Source organism: Chroicocephalus ridibundus, unplaced genomic scaffold (genome assembly GCF_963924245.1).
Source record: "Chroicocephalus ridibundus unplaced genomic scaffold, bChrRid1.1 SCAFFOLD_715, whole genome shotgun sequence".
Taxonomy (NCBI): Eukaryota; Metazoa; Chordata; class Aves; order Charadriiformes; family Laridae; genus Chroicocephalus; species Chroicocephalus ridibundus.
In genome coordinates, this window is record NW_026961545.1 from 1 (window position 1) to 22,035 (window position 22,035).

Here is a 22,035-nt window from a genome sequence, read left to right on the forward strand (position 1 = left end):
CCCCCTTGTTGTGCCCCCCCCTCGTGCCCCCCCCCCAATGACCCCCGCCCATGTCCTGTCCCCCCCCCCGTGGGTGCCCCCCCCCCCCAACGACTCCCCCCCGTGTCGTTGCCCCCCCCCCCATGTCGGTCGCCCCCCCCCCCCTTGTGGGTCCCCCCCCCACATGTCCCCCGGTCCCCCCCCCCCCCCCGTTGGTGCCCCCCCCCCTCGTGCCCCCCCCCCCCCCCAAATGACCCCCCCATGTCCCGTGTCGCCCCCCCCGTGGGTGCCCCCCCCCCCACATGACACCCCCCCCCACAACGACTCCCCCCCGTGTCGTTGCCCCCCCCCATGTCCCGTCCCCCCCTCCTTGTTGGTGTCCCCCCCCCCCCGTGGCCGCCCCCCCCCGTGGCCCGCCCCCCCCCCCCATGGCCCCCCCCCCATGTCCCGTGTCCCCCCCCCGTGGTCCGTGTCCCCCCCCCCGGGGCCCCCCCACCTGGCAGTGCCGCAGCTCCAGCGCAGCCAGCGCCGGGCAGGACCCACACAGCAGCTGGGGGGGGGGGGGGTGTCAGCCCCCACAAGTGTGGGGCACAGCCCCCCCAAGTGTGGGTGTTCCCCCCCTCCCCCAAATGCGTCCCAGACCCCCAAGTGTGGGGCACAGCCCCCCCAAGTGTGGGTGTTCCCCCCCCCAAAATGTGTCCCAGACCCCCAAGTGTGGGCACAGCCCCCCCCCAAGTGTGGGTGTTCCCTCCCCCTCCCCAAAATGCGTCCCAGACCCCCAAGTGTGGGTCACCGCCCCCAAGTGTGGGTGTTCCCCCCCCCTCCCCAAAATGCGTCCCAGACCCCCAAGTGTGGGTCACAGCCCCCCACATGTGGGTGTCCCCCCCCCCAAGTGTGGTCACCCCCCAGGTGTGTCCCAGCCCCCCAAGTGTGGGTCACCCCCCCATATGTGAGTCCCCCCCCAAAGTGTGGGTCACCCCCAGGTGTGCCCCAGCCCCCCAAGTGTGGGTCACAGCCCCCCTGAGTGTGTCCCAGCCCCACAAGTGTGGGTCACCCCCCTATATGTGGGTCCCCCCCCAAAGTGTGGGTCACCCCTCTAAGCGTCGGTCAGCCCCCCGAGTGTGTCCCAGCCCCCCAAGTGTGGGTCACCCCCCACATATGGGTGTCGTCCCCCCCAAGTGTGGGTCACCCCCAGGTGTGTCCCAGCCCCACAAGTGTGGGTCACTCCCCCTATATGTGGGTCCCCCCCCAAGTGTGCGTCACCCCTCTAAGCGTGGGTCAGCCCCCCAAGTGTGGGTCACAGCCCCCCGAGTGTGTCCCAGCCCCCCAAGTGTGGGTCCCCCCCCAAAGTGTGGGTCACTACTCCCCCACATGTGGGTGTGTCCCCCCCCAAGTGTGGGTCACAGCCCCCCCAAGTGTGTCCCAGCCCCCCAAGTGTGGGTCACTCCCCCTATATGTGGGTCCCCCCCCAAAGCGTGGGTCGCCCCCCAGGTGTGTCCCAGCCCCCAAGTGTGGGGTCACAGCCCCCTGAGTGTGTCCCAGCCCCACAAGTGTGGGTCACTCCCCCTATATGTGGGTCCCCCCCCAAAGTGTGGGTCACCCCTCTAAGCGTCGGTCAGCCCCCCGAGTGTGTCCCAGCCCCCCGAGTGTGGGTCACCCCCCAGGTGTGTCCCAGCCCCCCAAGTGTGGGTCCAGCCCCCCCGGGCGTGTCCCAGCCCCCCAAGTGTGGGTCGCCCCCCACCTCCAGCACGTTGCCCACGTGGCTCCTCCACCCGCAGAGCACGAACTCCCGCAGCTGCGAGAACCTGGGGGTCGGGGGGGGGCAGTTGTGGGGTCAGGGGGGGACTTGGGGGTCCCGGGGGGGGGGGGGAGTTGGGGGTCGGGGGGGGGTAGTTGGGGGTCCCAGGGGGCGGAGTTGGGGGTCCCAGGGGGCACCCACCTGGTCTGGGCCAGCCCCCGCAGGGCGTCCAGGACCCGCTGTGGGGCGCGGGGGGGGCGGGGGGTCCCCTCGTGCCCCCCAAGTTGGACCCGGACCCACAAGTGGGGGTCGGCGGCGGCCGCGTTCCACAGGCGGCACACGCGGGCCACGCTGGGGGGGGGGACGGGACACGGACGGCAGTGGGTCAGGCCCCACACGCTGCCCCATACGTGTGGGGCACACCCTACACCCGCCCCACACGTGTGGGGCACACCCCAGACCCCACCCCGCACGTGTGGGGCAGCCCCCCAGCACCCTCCCCCTGCAGAGAAAGGCCACCCTGGGGCGGGGGGGACGGCAGGGGGTCAGCCCCACGCCCTGCCCCACACGTGTGGGGCACACCCAGACCCCGCCCCACACGTGTGGGGCAGCCCCCCACTCTGCCCCACAGGTGCGGGTCATTCCCCACCCCCCCACCCCCCACTCTGCCCCCCAGGTGTGGGTCGCCCCCCAGGTGTGGGTCCTCCCCCCTCCCGCCCCATAGGTGTGGGTCAGGCCGCGACGGCGGAGGAGGGGCACGGCCCCCTCCCGCTCCACCCCACACACCCTGCCCCACACATGTGGGTCACCCCCAGCCCCCCTCTCTCCGCCCCACACCTGCGGCTCACCCCCCTCCCCCTGCCCCACCCCTGTGGGTCACCCTCCCGCCCTACGCATCCTGCCCCACAGATGTGGGTCACCGCCCACACCCCCCGCCCCACACCTATGGGTCACACATACACACACCCCCACCCCCACCCCCCCTTCCCCCCAGATGTGGGTCACCCCCCGCACTCTGCCCCCCCCCCAGGTGTGGGTCACCCCCTGCCCCCCAGGTGTGGGTCACCCCCCCCCTCTGCCCCCAAGTGTGGGTCCGGCCGCACCGGCAGAGCAGGGGCACGGCCCCCTCCCGCTCCACCCCCGCCCGCAGCACGCGCTGCAGGATCTCGGGGGGCAGCCGCGTGCCCCACGGCCCCTCCCCCCCCGCCCCATGGCGGCGGCGGCGGGGCCGGGGGGCAGGATGTGGGGCGGGATGTGGTGCAGGACGTCGGGCAGGACGGGGGGCGGCAGGCTGGGGGTCAATCCGTGGGGCAGGCTGGGGGTCCATCTGGGGGTCCATCAGTGGGTCAATCCGTGGGCAGGCTGGGGGTCCGTCCATGGGGCAGGACAAGGAACAAGCTGTAGATCCAGCTGTGGGTCCAGCTGTGGGGCAGGCGGCTGTGGGTCCGGCTGTGGGTCCACCAGTGGGTCCGTCCGTGGGCAGGCAGTGGGTCGGGCTGTGGGTCCATCTGTGGGCAGGCGCTGTGTCCATCTGTGGGTCCATCAGTGGGTCAATCCGTGGGCAGGCTGTAGTAGATCCATCTGTGGGTCCATCAGTGGGGCACGCTGTGGGGCAGCAGGCCGTGGGGCAGGCCGTGGGCAGGCCGTGGGTCCATCCGTGGCTCCATCAGGGGGTCCATCCATGGGGCAGGCTGTGGGTCCGTCCATGGGTCCGTCCGTGGGTCCGGGGGAGCGGGGGGCGTCCGTCTGCCCCACGGCTGCGACTTGTGGGTCCGGGCCTGGGGGGCTGGGGGAGACGGGGGGAGGTTGGGGGGCGGCAACGGGGTCTGACCCACGGAGAGACCCACAGCGGGACCCACGGATGGGGCCACACCCAGCCCCACAGATGGACCCACACCCAGCCCCACAGCCCGCCCCACACCAAGCCCCACAGCCGACCCCACATCCAGACCCACAGCTGGACCCACAGCCAGCTCCACAGCCTGCCCCACACCCGGCCCACACCCGGCAGCATGGCCAGCCCCACAGCCTGCCCCACACCCGGCCCCCCACCCAGCAGCATGGCCAGCCCCACAGCCTGCCCCACAGCCTGCCCTGTGGCCAGCCCCACACCCAGCCCCACAACCTGCCCCACATTTGGCCCCATGGCCAGCCCACACCCAGCCCCACAGATGGGCCCACAGCCTGCCCCACACACAGCCCCACAGACGGACCTACACCCAGCCCCACAGATGGACCCACACTCGGCCCACAGCCAGCCCCACAACCTGCCCCACATTCGGCCCCACGGCCAGCCCCACAGCCTGCCCCATGGCCAGCCCCACACCTGGCCTCACAGATGGACCCACACCCCGGCCCCACAGCCTGCCCCACACCCAGCCCCACAGATGGGCCCACAGATGGACCACAGATGGACCCACAGCCTGCCCCACACCCAGCCCCACAGATGGACCCACAGCCTGCCCCACACCCAGCCCCACGGACGGACCTACACCAGCCCCACAGATGGACCCACACTCGGCCCCACAGCCAGCCCCACAACCTGCCCCATGGCCAGCCCCACAGATGGACCCATGCCCAACCCCACAGCGTGCCCCACACCCGGCCCCACACCCCGCCCCACAGCCTGCCCCACAGATGGACCCACACCCCGCTCCACAGCCAGACCCACAGCGTGCCCCACACTCGGCCCCACAACCTGCCCCATGGCCAGCCCCACACTCGGTCCCACACCCAGCCCCACAGATGGACCCAACACCCCGCTCCACAGCCCGCCCCACAGCCTGCCCCACAGATGGACCCACACCCTGCTCCACAGCCAGACCCACAGCGTGCCCCACACTCGAGCCCCACAACCTGCCCATGCCAGCCCCACACTCGGTCCCACACCCAGCCCACAGATGGACCCACACCCCGCTCCACAGCCCGCCCCACAGCCTGCCCCACAGATGGACCCACACCCTGCTCCACAGCCAGACCCACAGCGTGCCCCACAACCTGCCCCATGACCAGCCCCACAGCCAGCCCCACAGCGTGCCCCACAACCTGTCCCATGACCAGCCCACAGCCAGCCCCACAGATGGACCAACAGCCGGCCCCACAGCCTGCCCATGACCAGCCCCACACCCGGCCCCACAGATGGACCCACACCCAGCCCCACAGCCTGCCCCATGACCAGCCCCACACCGGCCCCACAGATGGACCCACACCCAGCCCCACAGCCTGCCCCATGGCCAGCCCCACACCCGGCCCCACAGATGGACCCACACCCAGCCCCACAGATGGACCCACACCCAGCCCCACACCCCGCCCCACAGCCTGCCCCACAGATGGACCCACACCCCGCTCCACAGCCAGACCCACAGATGGACCAACAGCCGGCCCCACAGCCTGCCCCATGACCAGCCCCACACCCGGCCCCACAGATGGACCCACACCAGCCCCACAGCCTGCCCCATGGCCAGCCCCACAGCCAGCCCCACAGATGGACCCACACCCAGCCCCACAGCCTGCCCCATGGCCAGCCCCACACCCGGCCCCACAGATGGACCCACACTCGGCCCCACAGCCTGCCCCATGGCCAGCCCCACACCGGCCCCACAGATGGACCCACACCCAGCCCCACAGCCTGCCCCATGGCCAGCCCCCACACCGGCCCCACAGATGGACCCACACCCAGCCCCACAGCCTGCCCCATGGCCGGCCCCACAGCGTGCCCCACACCCGGCCCCGCCCCCCCACTTGTGGGTCAGCCCGGGGGGAGGGGCCGGGCCCGCGCTCACTCACCCGCGCGCGCCGCCATCTTGGGAGGGGGCGTGGCCTCGGCGGGGGGGGGCGTGGCCGGCACGGGGTGTCCCCGCGTGTCCCCTCCGGGGGGGGGGGGGCGTGGTCCCTCCAGCCCCGCCCCCCGCCTCGCGCCACTTCCCCGGCCCCGCCCCCCTCTGCCCATCGAGGAGGGAGGGGGGGGGCGGGGCCCGGGAGGAGGAGGAGAGGGGGGGGAGGGAGGGAGCGGCGGCGGCCAATGGGAGCGCGGGGCGGGAGGGGCGGGGCCGGGAGGGGGCGTGGCCGGGAGGGGGCGTGGCCGGGAGGGGGGCGTGGCCATCCCGGGCGGGCGGCGGCGAAGGGCGCGGAGCCATGGGGCTGCGGCGGGCGGTGAGGGGGGGCGGGGGGGGGACATAGGGGGGGACAAAACCCCCCCCCCGGACCGGGACACCCCCATAGGACCCCTCCCCCCCCCCGGGACACTCCCACCCCCCCCGGGACCGGGACACCCCCCATAGGACCCCTCCCCCCCCACCCCGGACACTCCCCCCCCCCCCCGGGACCGGGACACCCCCCCATAGGACCCCTCCCCCCCCCGGGACACTCCCCCCCCCCCCCCGGGACCGGGACCCCCCCCCCGGACTCGGACACACCCCCCCCGGGACGCCCCCCCCCCCCTCAGGACAACCCCCCCCCCCCCCCCCGGGACCGGGACAAACCCCCTTAGGACCCCTCCCCCCCCCCCCGGGACACTCCCCCCCCCCCCCGGGACCGGGACACCCCCCCTTAGGACCCCTCCCCTCCCCCCCTCCGGGTCACAGCCCCCCGGGACCCCCTTCCGCCCCCCCCCCACCGGGACCGGGACACCCCCCCCCCCCCGCCATGGGACCCCCCCCCCTCCCCCCGGCACCGGGACCCCCCCCGGACTCGGACACCACCCCCCCCCCCCGGACACCCCCCCCTCAGGACACCCCCCCCCCCCCCGCCATGGTGGGACCCCCCGCCTCCCCCCGCCCCTCCCCCCCCCCGGGGCCTCCTTGGGGATTCCCGCCCCCCCCCCACCGCCCCTCCCCCACTCCGAGGACACCCCCCCCCCCCCGGGAATCCCCCCCCACAGACCCCCTCCCCCTCCCCCACCCCCCCCGCGACCCCCCTATAGACCCCTCCCCCCCCCCCCGGTCCCCTCTCGGGGAACCCCCTCCCCCCCCCCCCCAGGACCCCCCCGGGGACGCCCCTCCCCCCCCCCCCCCGGGACCCGCCAAGGCCGCGGCCTCGGGGGGGGAGGGGAAGGGACGGGGGGGGGGGGGGAGCGGGGTGTGGGGCTGGACCCATAGGGCTGGGCTGTGGGGCTGGACCCATAGGGCTGGGCTGTGGGGCTGGCTATGGGGTTGGACTCTATGGGGCTGGACTCTATGGGGCTGGACCCATAGGGCTGAGCTGTGGGGCTGGCTATGGGGCTGGACTCCATGGGGCTGGACCCATAGGGCTGAGCTGTGGGGCTGGACTCCATGGGGCTGGACCCCTAGGGCTGGGTTGGCTGTGGGTCAGGGGTGTGGGGCTGGACTCCATGGGGCTGTACCCATAGGGCTGTGGGGCTGGACTCCCTGGACCCCTGGGGCTGGCTGTGGGGCAGGGATGTGGGGCTGGCTATGGGGCTGGATTCCATGGGGCTGGGTTAGGCGTGGGGCTGGCTGTGGGGCTGGACTCCATGGGGCTGGACCCATAGGGCTGGGTTGGCTGTGGGTCAGGGGTGTGGGACTGGACTCCATGGGGCTGGACCCATAGGGCTGTGGGGCTGGACTCCCTGGACCCCTGGGGCTGGCTGTGGGGCAGGGATGTGGGGCTGGCTATGGGGCTGGATTCCATGGGGCTGGGTTAGGCGTGGGGCTGGCTATGGGGCTGGACTCCATGGGGCTGGACCCATAGGGCTGGGCTGTGGGGCTGGACCCCATGGGGCTGGCTGTGGGGCAGGGATGTGGGGCTGGACCCGTGGGGCTGGGTTAGGTGTGGGGCTGGCTGTGGGGCTGGACTCCATGGGGCTGGACCCATAGGCCTGAGCTGTGGGGCTGGGCTGTGGGGCTGGACCCCATGGGGCTGGCTGTGGGGCAGGTCTGTGGGGCTGGATTCCGTGGGGCTGGGTTAGGTGTGGGGCTGGCTGTGGGGCTGGACCCCATGGGCCTGGCAGTGGGGCAGGGATGTGGGGCTGAACCCGTGGGGCTGGATTCCATGGGACCGGGTTAGGTGTGGGGCTGGCTATGGGGCTGGACTCCATGGGGCTGGACCCATAGGCCTGAGCTGTGGGGCTGGGCTGTGGGGCTGGACCCCATGGGGCTGGGTGTGGGGCAGGTCTGTGGGGCTGGATTCCGTGGGGCTGGGTTAGGTGTGGGGCTAGCTGTGGGGCTGGACCCCATGGGGCTGGCTGTGGGGCAGGGATGTGGGGCTGGACCCGTGGGGCTGGATTCCATGGGGCTGGGTTAGGTGTGGGGCTGGCTATGGGGCTGGACTCCATGGGGCTGGACCCATAGGCCTGAGCTGTGGGGCTGGGCTGTGGGGCTGGACCCCATGGGGCTGGGTGTGGGGCAGGTCTGTGGGGCTGGGTTAGGTGTGGGGCTGGCTGTGGGGCTGGACCCCATGGGCCTGGCTGTGGGGCAGGGATGTGGGGCTGGACCCGTGGGGCTGGGCTGGCTGTGGGGCTGGCCGTGGGGCTGTGTGGGGCAGGGAGCCCCACGGGGGCCGCGCTGTGGGGTGACCCCGGGGGTCCCACTGACACCCCCCCCCCTCCCCCCCCCAGGTGCAGTTCTGCCGCCTCCCCTCCCCCCCCCTGCGGCGACCCCCGGCCCGGACCCACAGCGCGACCCCCGCCCCACGGTGAGGGGGGATGTGGGGCGGGGGGGGGGGTGTGGGGCACCGGGGGAGTATGGGGCAGGGGATTATGTGGGGTGGGGAGGGATGTGGGGCACGGGGGGGTGACGTGGGGCAGGGGGGGATGTGGGGCACAGGGGGGGATGTGGGGCAGGGGTTGCTGTGGGGCAGGGACAGGGTGTCCCTGCCCCTGCCCCCCGGTTCTGACCCCCAGGTGCGCCGTGGGGCTGGGATGTGCTGTGGGGCAGGAGGGGGGAAGGGGGTCTGTGACGCTGCCCCCTGTCTGTGCCCCCCAGGCGCGCCGTGGGGCTGACCCACGGGGTTGCTGTGGGGCAGGAGGGAGGTCCCTGACGCTGCCCCCCCGGTTCTGACCCCCAGGCGCGCCGTGGGGCAAGGGGTTGCTGTGGGGCAGGGACGGGGGGTCCCTGACTCTGGCCCCCAGGCGCGCCATGGGGCTGGCCCAGGGGGTTGCCGTGGGGCTGGGGCTGGGGGTCCTTGTCTCTGCCCCCCAAGCGCACCGTGGGGCTGACCCATGGGGTTGCTGTGGGGCAGGGACAGGGGATCCCTGACGTCTCTCCCCATCTCTGCCCCATAGCAGGCGCACCGTGGGGCTGGCCCGAGGGGTTGCCCTGGGGCTGGGGGGTCCCTGACTCTGCCCCCCAAGCGCACCGTGGGGCTGACCCACGGAGGTGCTGTGGGGCAGGGACAGGGGATCCCTGACGTCTCTCCCCATTTCTGCCCCATATCAGGCGCGCCGTGGGGCTGGGGCTGGGGGTCCCTGACTCTGCCCCCCAAGCGCACCGTGGGGCTGACCCATGTGGTTGCTGTGGGGCAGGAAGGAGGTCTCTGATGCTGTCCCCCCATCTCTGCCCCATAGCAGGCGCGCCATGGGGCTGGCCTGGGGGGTCGCCGTGGGGCTGGGGCTGGGGATCCCTGACTCTGCCCCCCAAGCGCACCATGGGGCTGACCCACGGGGTTGCTGTGGGGCAGGGACAGGGGATCGCTGACGTCTCTCCCCATCTCTGCCCCGTAGCCGGCGCGCTGTGGGGCTGGCCCGGGGGGTTGCCGTGGGGCTGGGGCTGGGGGGTCCCTGACTCTGCCCCCCAAGCGCACCGTGGGGCTGACCCATGGGGTTGCTGTGGGGCAGGGACAGGGGATCCCTGACGTCTCTCCCCATTTTTGCCCCATAGCAGGCGCGCCGTGGGGCTGGCCTGGGGGGTCGCCGTGGGGCTGGGGCTGGGGGTCCCTCACTCTGCCCCCCAAGCTCACCATGGGGCTGACCCATGGGGGTGCTGTGGGGCAGGAAGGAGGTCCCTGATGCTGCCCCCCCATCTCTGCCCCATAGCAGGCGTGCCATGGGGCTGGCCCGGGGGGTCGCTGTGGGGCTGGGGCTGGGGGTCCCTGACTCTGCCCCCCAAGCGCACCGTGGGGCTGAGCCACGGGGTTGCTGTGGGGCAGGGACAGGGGATCCCTGACGTCTCTCCCCATCTCTGCCCCATAGCCGGCGTGCCGTGGGGCTGGCCCGGGGGGTTGCCATGGGGCTGGCGCTGGGGGTCCCTGACTCTGCCCCCCAAGCGCACCGTGGGGCTGACCCACGGAGGTGCTGTGGGGCAGAGATGGGGAGAGACGTCAGGGATCCCTGACGTCTCTCCCCATCTCTGCCCCATAGCCGGTGTGCCGTGGGGCTGGCCCGAGGGGTTGCCCTGGGGCCGGGGTGTCCCTGACTCTGCCCCCCAAGCGCACCGTGGGGCTGACCCATGGGGTTGCTGTGGGGCAGGGACAGGAGATCCCTGACGTCTCTCCTCATCTCTGCCCCATAGCCGGCGTGCCGTGGGGCTGGGGCTGGGGGTCCTTGTCTCTGCCCCCCAAGCGCACCGTGGGGCTGAGCCACGGGGCTGCTGTGGGGCAGGGACAGGAGATCCCTGACGTCTCTCCCTATCTCTGCCCCATAGCCGGCGCGCCGTGGGGCTGGCCCGGGGGGTCGCCGTGGGGCTGGGGCTGGGGGCGCCGGCGCTGTGGGGCTGGTACGTGTGGGCCGAGCCCCGGGAGCGGCGGCGGCTGCGGCTGGTGCTGGACGGCGTGGGACGATTCGCCAGGTGGGGGGCAAGGGGGCGCCTGGGACCCCCGGCCTCGGCCCCACATCTCCCGCCCCCCTGCCCCCCAAGCCCTGCCCCACACATCTGGGGCTTTCCCGCCCCCCAGGTCGCTGGCCGTGGGCATCACCATCTCCCTGGACTACTGGTGGACCACCAACGTCACCCTGCGGGGGCTGGACGAGGTGGGGAGGGGGCGCTTGGGGGGCTGGGAAAGGGTTGGGGGGCTCAGGGGCCACTTGGGGGGCTGGGAAAGGTTGGGGGGCTCGGGGGGCACTTAGGGGGCTGGGAAAGGGTTGGGGGGGCTCAGGGGCCACGTGGGGGGTTAGGAAAGGTTGGGGGGCTCAGGGGGCACTTGGGGGGCTGGGAAAGGGTTGGGGGGCTTGGTGGCCACTCGGGGGGCTGGGAAAGGGTTGGGGGGCTCAGGGGCCACTTGGGGGGCTGGGAAAGGGTTGGGGGGCTTGGTGACCACCTGGGGGGCTCAGTGGCCACTTGGGGGATTCAGGGGCCACTTGGGGGGCTGGGAAAGGGCTGGGGGGCTCAGGGGGCACTTGGGGGGCTGGGAAAGGGCTGGGGGGGCTCAGTGGCCACTTGGGGGACTCAGGCGACACTTGGGGGGCTGGGAAAGGGTTGGGGGGCTCGGTCACCACTTGGGGGGCTGGAAAAGGGTTGGGGGCGCTCAGTGGCCACTTGGGGGGCTGGGAAAGGGTTGGGGGACTCAGTGGGCACTTGGGGGGCTGGGAAAGGGTTGGGGGGATCAGGGGCCACTTGGGGGGCTCAGAAAAGGTTGGGGGACTCAGTGGCCGCTTGGGGGGCTGGGAAAGGGTTGGGGGGCTCGGGGGTCACTTAGGGGGCTGGGAAAGGGTTGGGGGGCTCAGGGGCCACTTGGGGGGCTGGGAAAGGGTTGGGGGACTCGGTGGGGACTTGGGGGGCTCAGGGGCCACTTGGGGGGCTGGGAAACGGTTGGGGGGCTCAGGGGTCACTTAGGGGGCTCAGGGGCCACTTGTGGGGCTGGGAAAGGGTTGGGGGGATCAGGGGCCACTTGGGGGGCTCAGTGACCACTTGGGGGGCTGGGAAAGGGTTGGGGGGCTCAGTGGCCACTTGGGGGGCTCAGGGGCCACTTGGGGGGCTCAGAGGCTGGTTGGGGGGCTGGGTGGCCACTTGCGGGGGGGGGCTCAGTGGCCACCTGGGGGGCTGGCTGGCCGCTTGGGGGGCTGGGTGGCCACCATGGGGGGGGGGTGTGTGTCTCGGGGGGGCGGCAGTGACTCGTCTCTTCCCTCTCTGTCCCCTCTGTGTCCCCGTGTCCCCCCCCGTCCCCGTCCCCTTGTCCCCGTCCCCCTCGTCCTCGTCCCTGTCTTTGTCCCCCCCGTCCCGGTCCCCATCCCCCCCTTGTCCCTGTCCCCCCCGTCCCCTGTCTGTCCCCTGTCCCTGTCCCCGTCCCCCCATCCCCCTGTCCCCAACCCTGTCCTTGTCCCCATCCCCCCCTCATCCCTCTCCCCCCTGTCCCCATCCCTGTCCCCCATCCGTGTCCCCCCTGTCCTCTGTCTGTCCCCTGTCCCCATCCCTGTCCCTGTCCCTCCGTCCCTTGTCTGTCCCCAACCCCATCCCCATACCCTGTCCCCATCCCCCCCTCGTCCCTGTCCCCCCTGTCCCTGTCCCCATCCCTGTCCCTGTCCCCGTCCCCCCCTCGTCCCTGTCCCCCCTGTCCCTTGTCTGTCCCCTGTCCTCATCCCTGTCCCCATCCCTGTCGCCTGTCCCCATCCCTGTCCCCATCCCTCCCTTGTCCCTGTCCCCCTGTCCTCATCCCTGTCCCCATTCCTCCATCCCCCCATCCCCCTGTCCCCATCCCTGTCCCCGTCCCTGTCCCCATCCCTGTCCCCATCCCTGTCCCCCCCATCCCTGTCCCCATCCCTGTCCCCATCCCTGTCCCTTGTCTGTCCCCTGTCCGCAACCCCATCCCCATACCCTGTCCCCATCCCCCCCTTGTTCCTGTCCCCGTCCCTGTCCCTGTCCCCCCCATCCCTGTCCCCATCCCTGTCCCCCCCATCCCTGTCCCCGTCCCCGTCCCCATCCCTGTCCCCATCCCTGTCCCTGTCCCCATCCCTGTCCCTTGTCTGTCCCCTGTCCCCAACCCCATCCCCATACCCCGTCCCCATCCCCCCCTCGTCCCTGTCCCCCTGTCCCCATCCCCATCCCTGTCCCTGTCCCCATCCCTGTCCCCATCTCCCCCCATTCCTCCATCCCCCCGTCCCCGTCCCCGTGTCCCCGCTGTCCCCAGGAGAGCGCGGGGTTCCGGGCGGGGATGTCGCGGTGTCACCGCCGGGCGGCCGAGCGGCTGCTGGGGGGGGCGCTGCGCAACGGGGGGCTCTACGTCAAGCTGGGCCAGGGGCTCTGCGCCTTCGGCCACCTCCTGCCCCCCGAGTACCCCGACACCCTGCGCCCGCTGGAGGACCAGGCCCTGCGCCGCCGCCACCGCGAGGTGACACCGCCGGGGGGACACGGCGCGGGCACGGGGACGGGGACGGCGCGGGGGGACACGGCGCGGGGATGGGGATGGCGTGGGGGAACACGGCACGGGGGGACATGGCACGGGGGGACATGGCATGGGGACAGGGACGGGGACAGCGTGGGGGGACACGGCACGGGGGGACATGGCACAGGGACGGGGATGGTGTGGGGGGACACGGCACGGGGGGACATGGCACAGGGACGGGGACGGCGCGGGGGGACATGGCACGGGGACGGGGACAGCGCAGGGGGACACGGCACAGGGGGACATGGGACGGGGACAGTGCGGGGGGGGACGTGGCATGGGGACAGGGATGGCGCGGGGGGACACGGCGCAGGGGGACATGGCACAGGGACGGGGACGGTGCGGGGGGACACGGCGCAGGGGGACATGGCATGGGGACGGGGACAGTGCGGGGGGACACAGCGCGGGGGGACACGGCATGGGGACGGGGACAGTGCGGGGGGGACGCGGCACGGGGACAGGGACGGCGTGGGGGGACACGGCGCAGGGGGACACGGCACGGGGACAGGGACGGCGTGGGGGGACACGGCGCGGGGGGACACGGCACGGGGATGGGGACAGTGCAGGATGACACGGCACAGGGACAGGGACGGCGCAGGGGGACACGGCATGGGGACGGGGACGGCACAGGGGGACATGACACGGGGGGACACGGCACGGGGGGACACGGCATGGGGACAGGGACGGCGCAGGGGGACACGGCGCGGGGTGACACAGCGCAGGGACGGGGACAGCGCGGGGGGACAGCGTGGGACAGGGATGGTGTGGGGGGACACGGTGCAGGGACAGGGACAGCGCAGGGGGACACGGTGCGGGGGGACATGGCACAGGGGGACACAGCGCGGGGACGGGGACAGTGCGGGGGGACACAGCACGGGGGGACACGGCACAGGGACGGGGACGGCGCAGGGGGACACGGCATGGGGACGGGGACAGCGTGGGGGGACAGCGTGGGACAGGGATGGCGCAGGGGGACACCACGCAGGGACAGGGATGGCAGGGGGATGGCACAGGGATGGGGACAGCATGGGGGGACATGGCGTGGGGACGGGGACGGCACAGGGGGACACGGCACGGGGACAGGGACAGCATAGGACGGGGACGGTGCGGGGGGACATGGCACAGGGACGGGGACGGCGCGGGGGGACACGGCACGGGGAGACACGGCGCAGGGATGGCACGAGGACGGGGACAGCATGGGACAGGGACGGTGCGGGGGGACATGGCGCAGGGACAGGGACGGCGCAGGGGGACATGGCACGGGGACGGGGACAGTGTGGGGACGGCACAGGGACAGCGTGGGGGGACGTGGCACGGGGACGGGGACGGTGCGGGGGGACAGCGTGGGATGGGGACAGCGTGGGGACAGGACGGGGACAGCGTGGGGGGACACGGCACGGGGACGGTGCAGGGACGGTGCGGGGATGGCGTGGGGGGACATGGCACGGGGACAGCGTGGGGACAGCGTGGGGACACTGCAGGGACAGCACGGGGGGACACGGCACGGGGACAGCGTGGGATGGGGACAGTGTGGGGACGGCGTGGGGACACCGCAGGGACAGCACGAGGGGACATGGCATGGGGGGACACGGCATGGGGACAGGGACGGCGCAGGGGGACACGGCGCGGGGTGACACAGCGCAGGGACGGGGACAGCGCGGGGGGACAGCGTGGGACAGGGATGGTGTGGGGGGACACGGTGCAGGGACAGGGACAGCGCAGGGGGACATGGTGCAGGGGGACATGGCACGGGGGGACACGGTGCGGGGATGGGGACAGTGCGGGGGGACACGGCACAGGGGGACACGGCACAGGGACGGGGACAGCATGGGGGGACAGCGTGGGACAGGGATGGTGTGGGGGGACACGGTGCAGGGACAGGGACAGCGCAGGGGGACACGGTGCGGGGGGACATGGCACAGGGGGACACAGCGCGGGGACGGGGACAGTGCGGGGGGACACGGCACAGGGACGGGGACGGCGCAGGGGGACACGGCATGGGGACGGGGACAGCGTGGGGGGACAGCGTGGGACAGGGATGGCGCAGGGGGACACCACGCAGGGACAGGGATGGCAGGGGGATGGCACAGGGATGGGGACAGCATGGGGGGACATGGCGTGGGGACGGGGACGGCACAGGGGGACACGGCACGGGGACAGGGACAGCGTGGGACGGGGACGGTGCAGGGGGACACGGTGCAGGGACAGGGATGGCGCAGGGGGACACGGCGCAGGGATGGCACGAGGACGGGGACAGCATGGGACAAGGACGGTGCGGGGGGACACGGTGCAGGGACAGGGACGGCGCAGGGGGACACGGCACGGGGACGGGGACAGTGCGGGGACGGCACAGGGACAGCGTGGGGGGACGTGGCACGGGGACGGTGCGGGGGGACAGCGTGGGATGGGGACAGCGTGGGGACAGGACGGGGACAGCGTGGGGGGACACGGCACGGGGACGGTGTGGGGACGGTGTGGGGATGGCATGGGGGGACATGGCACGGGGACAGCGTGGGGACAGCGTGGGGACACTGCAGGGACAGCACGGGGGGACACGGCACGGGGACAGCGTGGGATGGGGACAGTGTGGGGACGGCGTGGGGACACCGCAGGGACAGCACGAGGGGACATGGCATGGGGACAGCATGGAGACAGCACGGGGACAGCGTGGGATGGGGACAGCGTGGGGACAGCACGGGGACGGTGTGGGGACACCACAGGGACAGCACGAGGGGACACGGCATGGGGACAGCACGGGGACAGCAGGGGGACAGTGTGGGGACAGCGTGGGGGGACACGGCACGGGGACAGTGTGGGGACAGCGTGTGACAGTGACAGCATGGGGACAGTGTGGGATGGGGACAGTGTGGGGACGGCGCAGGGACAGCACAGGGACAGCGTGGGGACGGCATGGGGGGACACGGCATGGGGACACCATGGGGACAGTGTGGGGACAGTGCGGGGACGGCACGGGGGGACACAGCGTGGGGACAGCACAGGACAGGGGACGCTATGGGACAGGGGACAGCGCAGGGACAGCACGGGGACAGCACGGGACAGGGACAGCGTGGGGACACCACGGGGACAGTGTGGGGACAGCATGGGATGGGGACAGTGTGGGGACGGCGTGGGGACACCGCAGGGATGGCACGGGGGGACATGGCACGGGGACAGTGTGGGGACAGCATGGGACGGGGACAGCGTGGGATGGGGACAGTGCGGGGACAGTGTGGGGACAGCGTGGGGACACCGCAAGGACAGCACGGGGGGACACGGCACGGGGACAGTGTGGGACGGGGACAGCGTGGGGACAGCGGGTGGGGGGACACAGCACAGGGACAGCGTGGGGACAGCGTGGGGGGACACGGCACGGGGATGGCACGGGGACGGCGTGGGGACACCACAGGGACAGCACGGGGGGACACGGCATGGGGACAGCGTGGGGACAACGTGGGGACAGTGTGGGGACAGCGTGGGGGGACACAGCATGGGGATGGCACGGGGACAGTGTGGGGACAGCGTGGGGACAGCGTGGGGGGACACAGCACGGGGACACCATGGGGACAGTGTGGGGACATCACAGGGACACCACAGGGGGATGTGGCACAGGGACAGTGTGGGGACAGGACGGGGACGGCATGGGGACAGCGTGGGGACCGGCACGGGACAGGGACACCACGGGGACAGCGTGGGGACACCGTGGGGACAGCGCAGGGACAGCACAGGGGGACACGGCGTGGGGACAACGTGGGGACAGCACAGGACAAGGGACACCATGGGACGAGGGACAGTGTGGGGACACTGCGGGGACAGCGTGGGGATGGCACAGGGACAGCACAGGGACACCATGGGATGGGGACAGCGTGGGGACACCCCGGCACAGGGACACCACAGGACGGGGGACACCGTGGCCTTGGGGACAGCATGGCCTTGGGGACACCCCGGGGACAGCACAGGCTGGGGGACACGGTGGCATTGGGGACACCCCGGGGACACCGTGGCCTTGGGGACACCATGGCCTTGGGGACAGCATGGGCTTGGGGACACCCTGGGGACAGCACGGGCTGGGGGACACCATGGCCTTGGGGACACCGTGGCCTTGGGGACACCCCGGGGACAGCACGGGCTGGGGGACACGGTGGCCTTGGGGACACGTGGTATTGGGGACAGCACGGGGTCACCGTGGGCTTGGGGACGTCGCGGCACAGGGACAGCCGGGAGCGGGGACACCGACGGTCCGGGCTTGGGGACACCCCGGGCTTGGGGACATCGCGGCCACGCAGCGGCCTGTGACAGGACAGCGTGGCCTCCCCCCCGCCTGTCCCCGCGTCCCCCTGTCCCCATGTCCCCTTGTCCCCATGTCCCTATCCCCATGTCCCTGTCCCCATCTCTGTGTCCCTGTCCTCATCTCTGTGTCCCTGTCCCCATCCCTGTCTCCATGTCCCCATCCCCGTCCCCGTGTCCCCGTCCCCGTGTCCCCATCCCTGTCCCCGTGTCCCTGTCTCTCTGTCCCTGTCCCCATCCCTGTCCCTGTGTCCCCTCTCCCTGTGTCCCCGTCCCCATCTGCCCATCCCTGTCCCCATCCCTGTTCCCTCTCCCTGTCCCCGTGTCCCTGTCCCTGTGTCCCCATCCCCATCCCCGTGTCCCTGTTTCCTCTCCCTGTGTCCCCATCCCCATCCCTGTGTCCCCGTCCCTGTGTCCCCATCCCCGTCCCCGTGTCCCCTCTCCCTGTCCCCATGCCCCTGTTCCTGTGTCCCCATCCCCATACCTGTGTCCCTGTCCGTGTCCCCATCCCTGTCCCCTCTCCCTGTCCCCGTGTCCCTGTCTCTCTGTCCCTGTCCCTATGCCTGTCCCCATGTATGTCCCCGTGTCCCCTCTCCCCGTGTCCCCGTGTCCCCGTCCCCTCTCCCCGTGTCCCCGTGGCCCTGTCCCCTCTCCCTGTCCCCGTGTCCCCATCCCCGTCCCCGTGTCCCCGTCCCCGTGTCCCCGTCCCTTCTCCCCATGTCCCCGTGTCCCCATCTCTGTCCCCGTGTCCCTGTCCCCTCTCCCTGTCCCCGTGTCCCCGTCCCTCTCCCCATGTCCCCGTGTCCCCATCCCTGTCCCCGTGTCCCCATCCCTGTCCCCGTGTCCCCTCTCCCTGTCCCCGTGTCCCCGTCCCCTCTCCCCATGTCCCCGTGTCCCCATCCCTGTCCCTGTGTCCCCGTCCCTTCTCCCCGTGTCCCCGTGTCCCCATCCCTGTCCCCGTGTCCCCTCTCCCCGTCCCCGTGTCCCCGTCCCCGCGCAGGTGGACGAGCTCTTCCTGGAGGATTTCCAGACGACTCCGGCCGGGCTCTTCCAGGAGTTCGACTACGAGCCGGTGGCCGCCGCCAGCCTGGCCCAGGTGCACCGAGCGCGGCTGCACGACGGCACCCCCGTCGCCGTCAAGGTACGGCCCCCCGGACCCCCCCGGGACCCCCAGCGCCCCCCAACCCCCCCCAAACCCCCGGGACCCCCCCAGGATCCCCAGCGCCCCCCGAACCCCTGGGACCCCCAGCACCCCCCGAAGCCCCCCTGAACCCCCGGGACCCCCCCGGGACCCCCCCAGGACCCCCAGCACCCCCGAACCCCCCCCAAACCCCAGGACCACCCCGGGACCCCCTGAACCCCCCCCGAACCCCCCCCGAACCCCCGGGACCCCCAGCACCCCCCAAACCCCCCCAACCCCCCCCAAGCCCCCGGGACCCCCCGGGACCCCCCCGGGACCCCCAGCGCCCCCGAACCCCCCCAAACCCCCCCCAAGCCCCGGGACCCCCCCGGGATCCCCAGCGCCCCCCGAACCCCCCCTGAACCCCCGGGACCCCCCCAGGACCCCCCCAGGACCCCCCAGGACCCCCAGCGCCCCCCGAACCCCCGCCAAACCCCCAGGACCCCCCCGAACCCCCCCCAAACCCCCCCAAACCCCTGGGACCCCCCCGGGACCCCCTGAACCCCCCCCGAACCCCCGGGACCCCCCGGGACCCCCAGCGCCCCCAAACTCCCCCCGAGACCCCCTCGGGACCCCCAGCACTCCCCGAACCCCCCCTGAACCCCTGGGACCCCCCCAGGACCCTCAGCGCCCCCTGTGACCCCCCCCCCAGGGGACCCCCGTGTCCCCCCCCATGACCCCCTGCTGCTCCCCCCAGGGACCCCCTGCTGCCCCCCCATGTCCCCCCCCCCGTCCCCCCGTGACCCCCTGCTCCCCCCCAGGGACCCCCATGTGTCCCCCCAGGAACCCCCATGTCCCCCCCCGTGACCCCCTGCTGCCCCCCCCCAGGGACCTCCACGTCCCCCTGCGTGACCCCCATGTCCCCCCCAGGGACCCCCATGTCCCCCCCTATGACCCCCTGCTCCCCCCAGGACCCCCACGTCCCCCCTCGTGACCCCCTGCTGCCCCCCCCACGTCCCCCCCCGTGCCCCCCCCTGCTGCCCCCCCCATGTCCCCCCCTGTGACCCCCTGCTCCCCCCAGGGACCCCCATGTCCCCCCCCCCACGACCCCCATGTCCTCCTCCACGACCCCCTGCTCCCCCCCAGGGACCCCCATGTGTCCCCCCAGGGACCCCCATGTCCCCCTCTGTGACCCCTCCTGCTGCACCCCCCATGTCCCCCCCCCAGGGACCCCCATGTCCCCCCCTGCTGCCGCCCCATGTCCCCCCCTGTGACCCCCATGTTCCCCCCCCGTGACCCCACCTGCTGCCCGCCGTGTCCCCCCCTCGTGACCCCCTGCTCCCCCCAGGGACCCCCATGTCCCCCTGCAGCCCCCCCGCCGTGCCCCCCCCCTGCTGCCCCCCCAGGGACCCCCATGTCCCCCCCCGTGACCCCCTGCTCCCCTCCAGGGACCCCCATGTGTCCCCCCAGGGACCCCCATGTCCCCCTCTGTGACCCCTCCTGCTGCACCCCCCATGTCCCCCCCCCAGGGACCCCCATGTCCCCCCCTGCTGCCGCCCCCATGTCCCCCCCTGTGACCCCCATGTTCCCCCCTCGTGACCCCACCTGCTGCCCCGCCGTGTCCCCCCCTCGTGACCCCTTGCTCCCCCCCAGGGACCCCCATGTCCCCCTGCTGCCCCCCCCATGTCCCCCCCCGTGCCCCCCCCTGCTGCCCCCCCATGTCCCCCCCCCAGGGACCCCCATGTCCCCCCCTGTGACCCCCTGCTCCCCTCCAGGGACCCCCATGTCCCCCTCTGTGACCCCTCCTGCTGCCCCCCCCATGTCCCCCCCTGTGACCCCCATGTCCCCCCCCGTGCCCCTCCCTGCTGCCCCACCATGTCCCCCCCCCGTGACCCCCTGCTCCCCCCCAGGGACCCCCATGTCCCCCCCTATGACCCCCTGCTCCCCCCAGGGACCCCCACGTCCCCCCTCGTGACCCCCTGCTGCCCCCCCCATGTCGCCCCCCTGTGACCCCCATGTCCCCCCCCTGCTGCCCCGCCATGTCCCCATGTCCCCCCCCCGTGACCCCCTGCTCCCCCCCAGGGACCTCCACGTCCCCCCCGTGACTCCCCGCCCCCCCTGGGACCTCCATGTCCCCCCCTATGACCCCCTGCTCCCCCCAGGGACCCCCATGTCCCCCCCCCACGACCCCCATGTCCTCCTCCACAACCCCCTGCTCCCCCCCAGGGACCCCCATGTCCCCCTGCAGCCCCCCCCACGTCCCCCCCCGTGCCCCCCCCTGCTGCCCCCCCCCATGTCCCCCCCCAGGGACCCCCACGTCCCCCCCGTGACCCCCCCCACGCCCCCCCAGGTGCAGTACATCGACCTGCGCGACCGCTTCGAGGGCGACATCTGGACGCTGGAGCTGCTGCTGCGCCTGGTGCAGCTCATGCACCCCGACTTCGCCCTGGGCTGGGTGCTGCAGGTGGGGGGGGGCATGGGAGACCCCCCCCCGGGACCCCCCACCCCCCCCGGGACCCCCCCCCCACCCAGAGCCCCCCCCCCAACTACATGGACCCCAGCCTCACGCACCCCGACTTCGCCCTGGGCCTGGTGCTGCAGGCGGGGGGGGGCATGGGAGACCCCCCCCCCGGGACCCCCCACCCCCCCCGGGACCCACAGGACCCCCCCCCACCCAGAGCCCCCCCCCTCCAGCTTCATGGACCCCAGCCTCACGCACCCCGACTTCGCCCTGGGCCGGGTGCTGCAGGTGGGGGGGGGGGGGGCATGGGAGACCCCCCCCCGGGACGCCTCCACCCCCCCCGGGACCGCTCATGCCCCCCCGGACCCACGGGACCCCCCCCCCCACCCCCAGAGCCCCCCCCCCAACTACATGGACCCCAGCCTCACGCACCCTGACTTGGCCCTGGGACGGGTGCTGGGGGGGGGGGGACACCCTGACATCCCCCCCCAGGACCCCCCTGACCCCCCCAGGAGCTGAAGGGGACGCTGTTGGGGGGTGGGGGTCTCACTATGACCCCCCCTGACCCCCCCAGGATCTGAAGAGGATGTTGTTTGGGGGCGGTGGGTGTCACTGTGACCCCCCCTGACCCCCCCTGACGCCCCCGTCCCCCCCCAAGAGCTGAAGGGGACACTGTTGGGGGGTGGGGGTGTCACTGTGCCCCCCCCGACCCCCCCGTGCCCCCCAGCAGCTGAAGGGGATGTTGTTTGGGGGGTGGGTGTCACTGTGACCCCCCCTGTCCCCTCCTGACCCCCCCCAGGAGCTGAAGGGGACGCTGTTGGGGGGTGGGGGTCTCACTATGACCCCCCCCGACCCCCCCCGTGCCCCCCCAGCAGCTGAAGGGGATGTTGTTTGGGGGGGGTGGGTGTCACCGTGCCCCCCCCGACCCCCCTGTCCCCCCCCAGCAGCTGAAGGGGACGCTGTTGGGAGGTGGGGGTGTCCCCGTGCCCCCCCCTGACCCGTGTCCCCCCCCCAGGAGCTGAAGGGGACGCTGTTGGGGGGTGGGGGTGTCCCCGTGCCCCCCCTGACCCCCCCGTGCCCCCCAGGAGCTGAAGGGGAGGCTGTTGGGGGGTGGGGGTGTCCCCGTGCCCCCCCCGACCCCCCCGTGCCCCCCAGGAGCTGAAGGGGACGCTGTTGGGGGGTGGGGGTGTCACTGTGACCCCC

General features: G+C 73.3%; 1 protein-coding gene across 1 annotated transcript; it reads left to right on the forward strand.

Moving 5' to 3' along the window:
- Positions 1-5,771: 5,771 nt before the first annotated feature.
- On the forward strand, positions 5,772-21,413 carry LOC134509470 (uncharacterized aarF domain-containing protein kinase 5-like). Its single transcript, XM_063322011.1, has 8 exons — positions 5,772-5,869; positions 8,271-8,347; positions 10,294-10,437; positions 10,544-10,619; positions 12,713-12,913; positions 18,252-18,392; positions 20,722-20,835; positions 21,345-21,413. The coding sequence occupies exons 1-8, from the start codon at positions 5,852-5,854 to the stop codon at positions 21,411-21,413; spliced, it is 840 nt and encodes a 279-aa protein (XP_063178081.1). The 5' UTR covers positions 5,772-5,851.
- Positions 21,414-22,035: the final 622 nt, after the last annotated feature.

What these genes read in the sequence shown, in the direction of transcription:
- LOC134509470 (XM_063322011.1), top strand. An exon ending in AGCGCGACCCCCGCCCCACG is followed by an intron (nt 8,348 to 10,293) that starts GTGAGGGGGGAT and finishes TCTGCCCCATAG; the next exon opens with CCGGCGCGCCGTGGGGCTGG. An exon ending in GGCGTGGGACGATTCGCCAG is followed by an intron (nt 10,438 to 10,543) that starts GTGGGGGGCAAG and finishes CCCGCCCCCCAG; the next exon opens with GTCGCTGGCCGTGGGCATCA.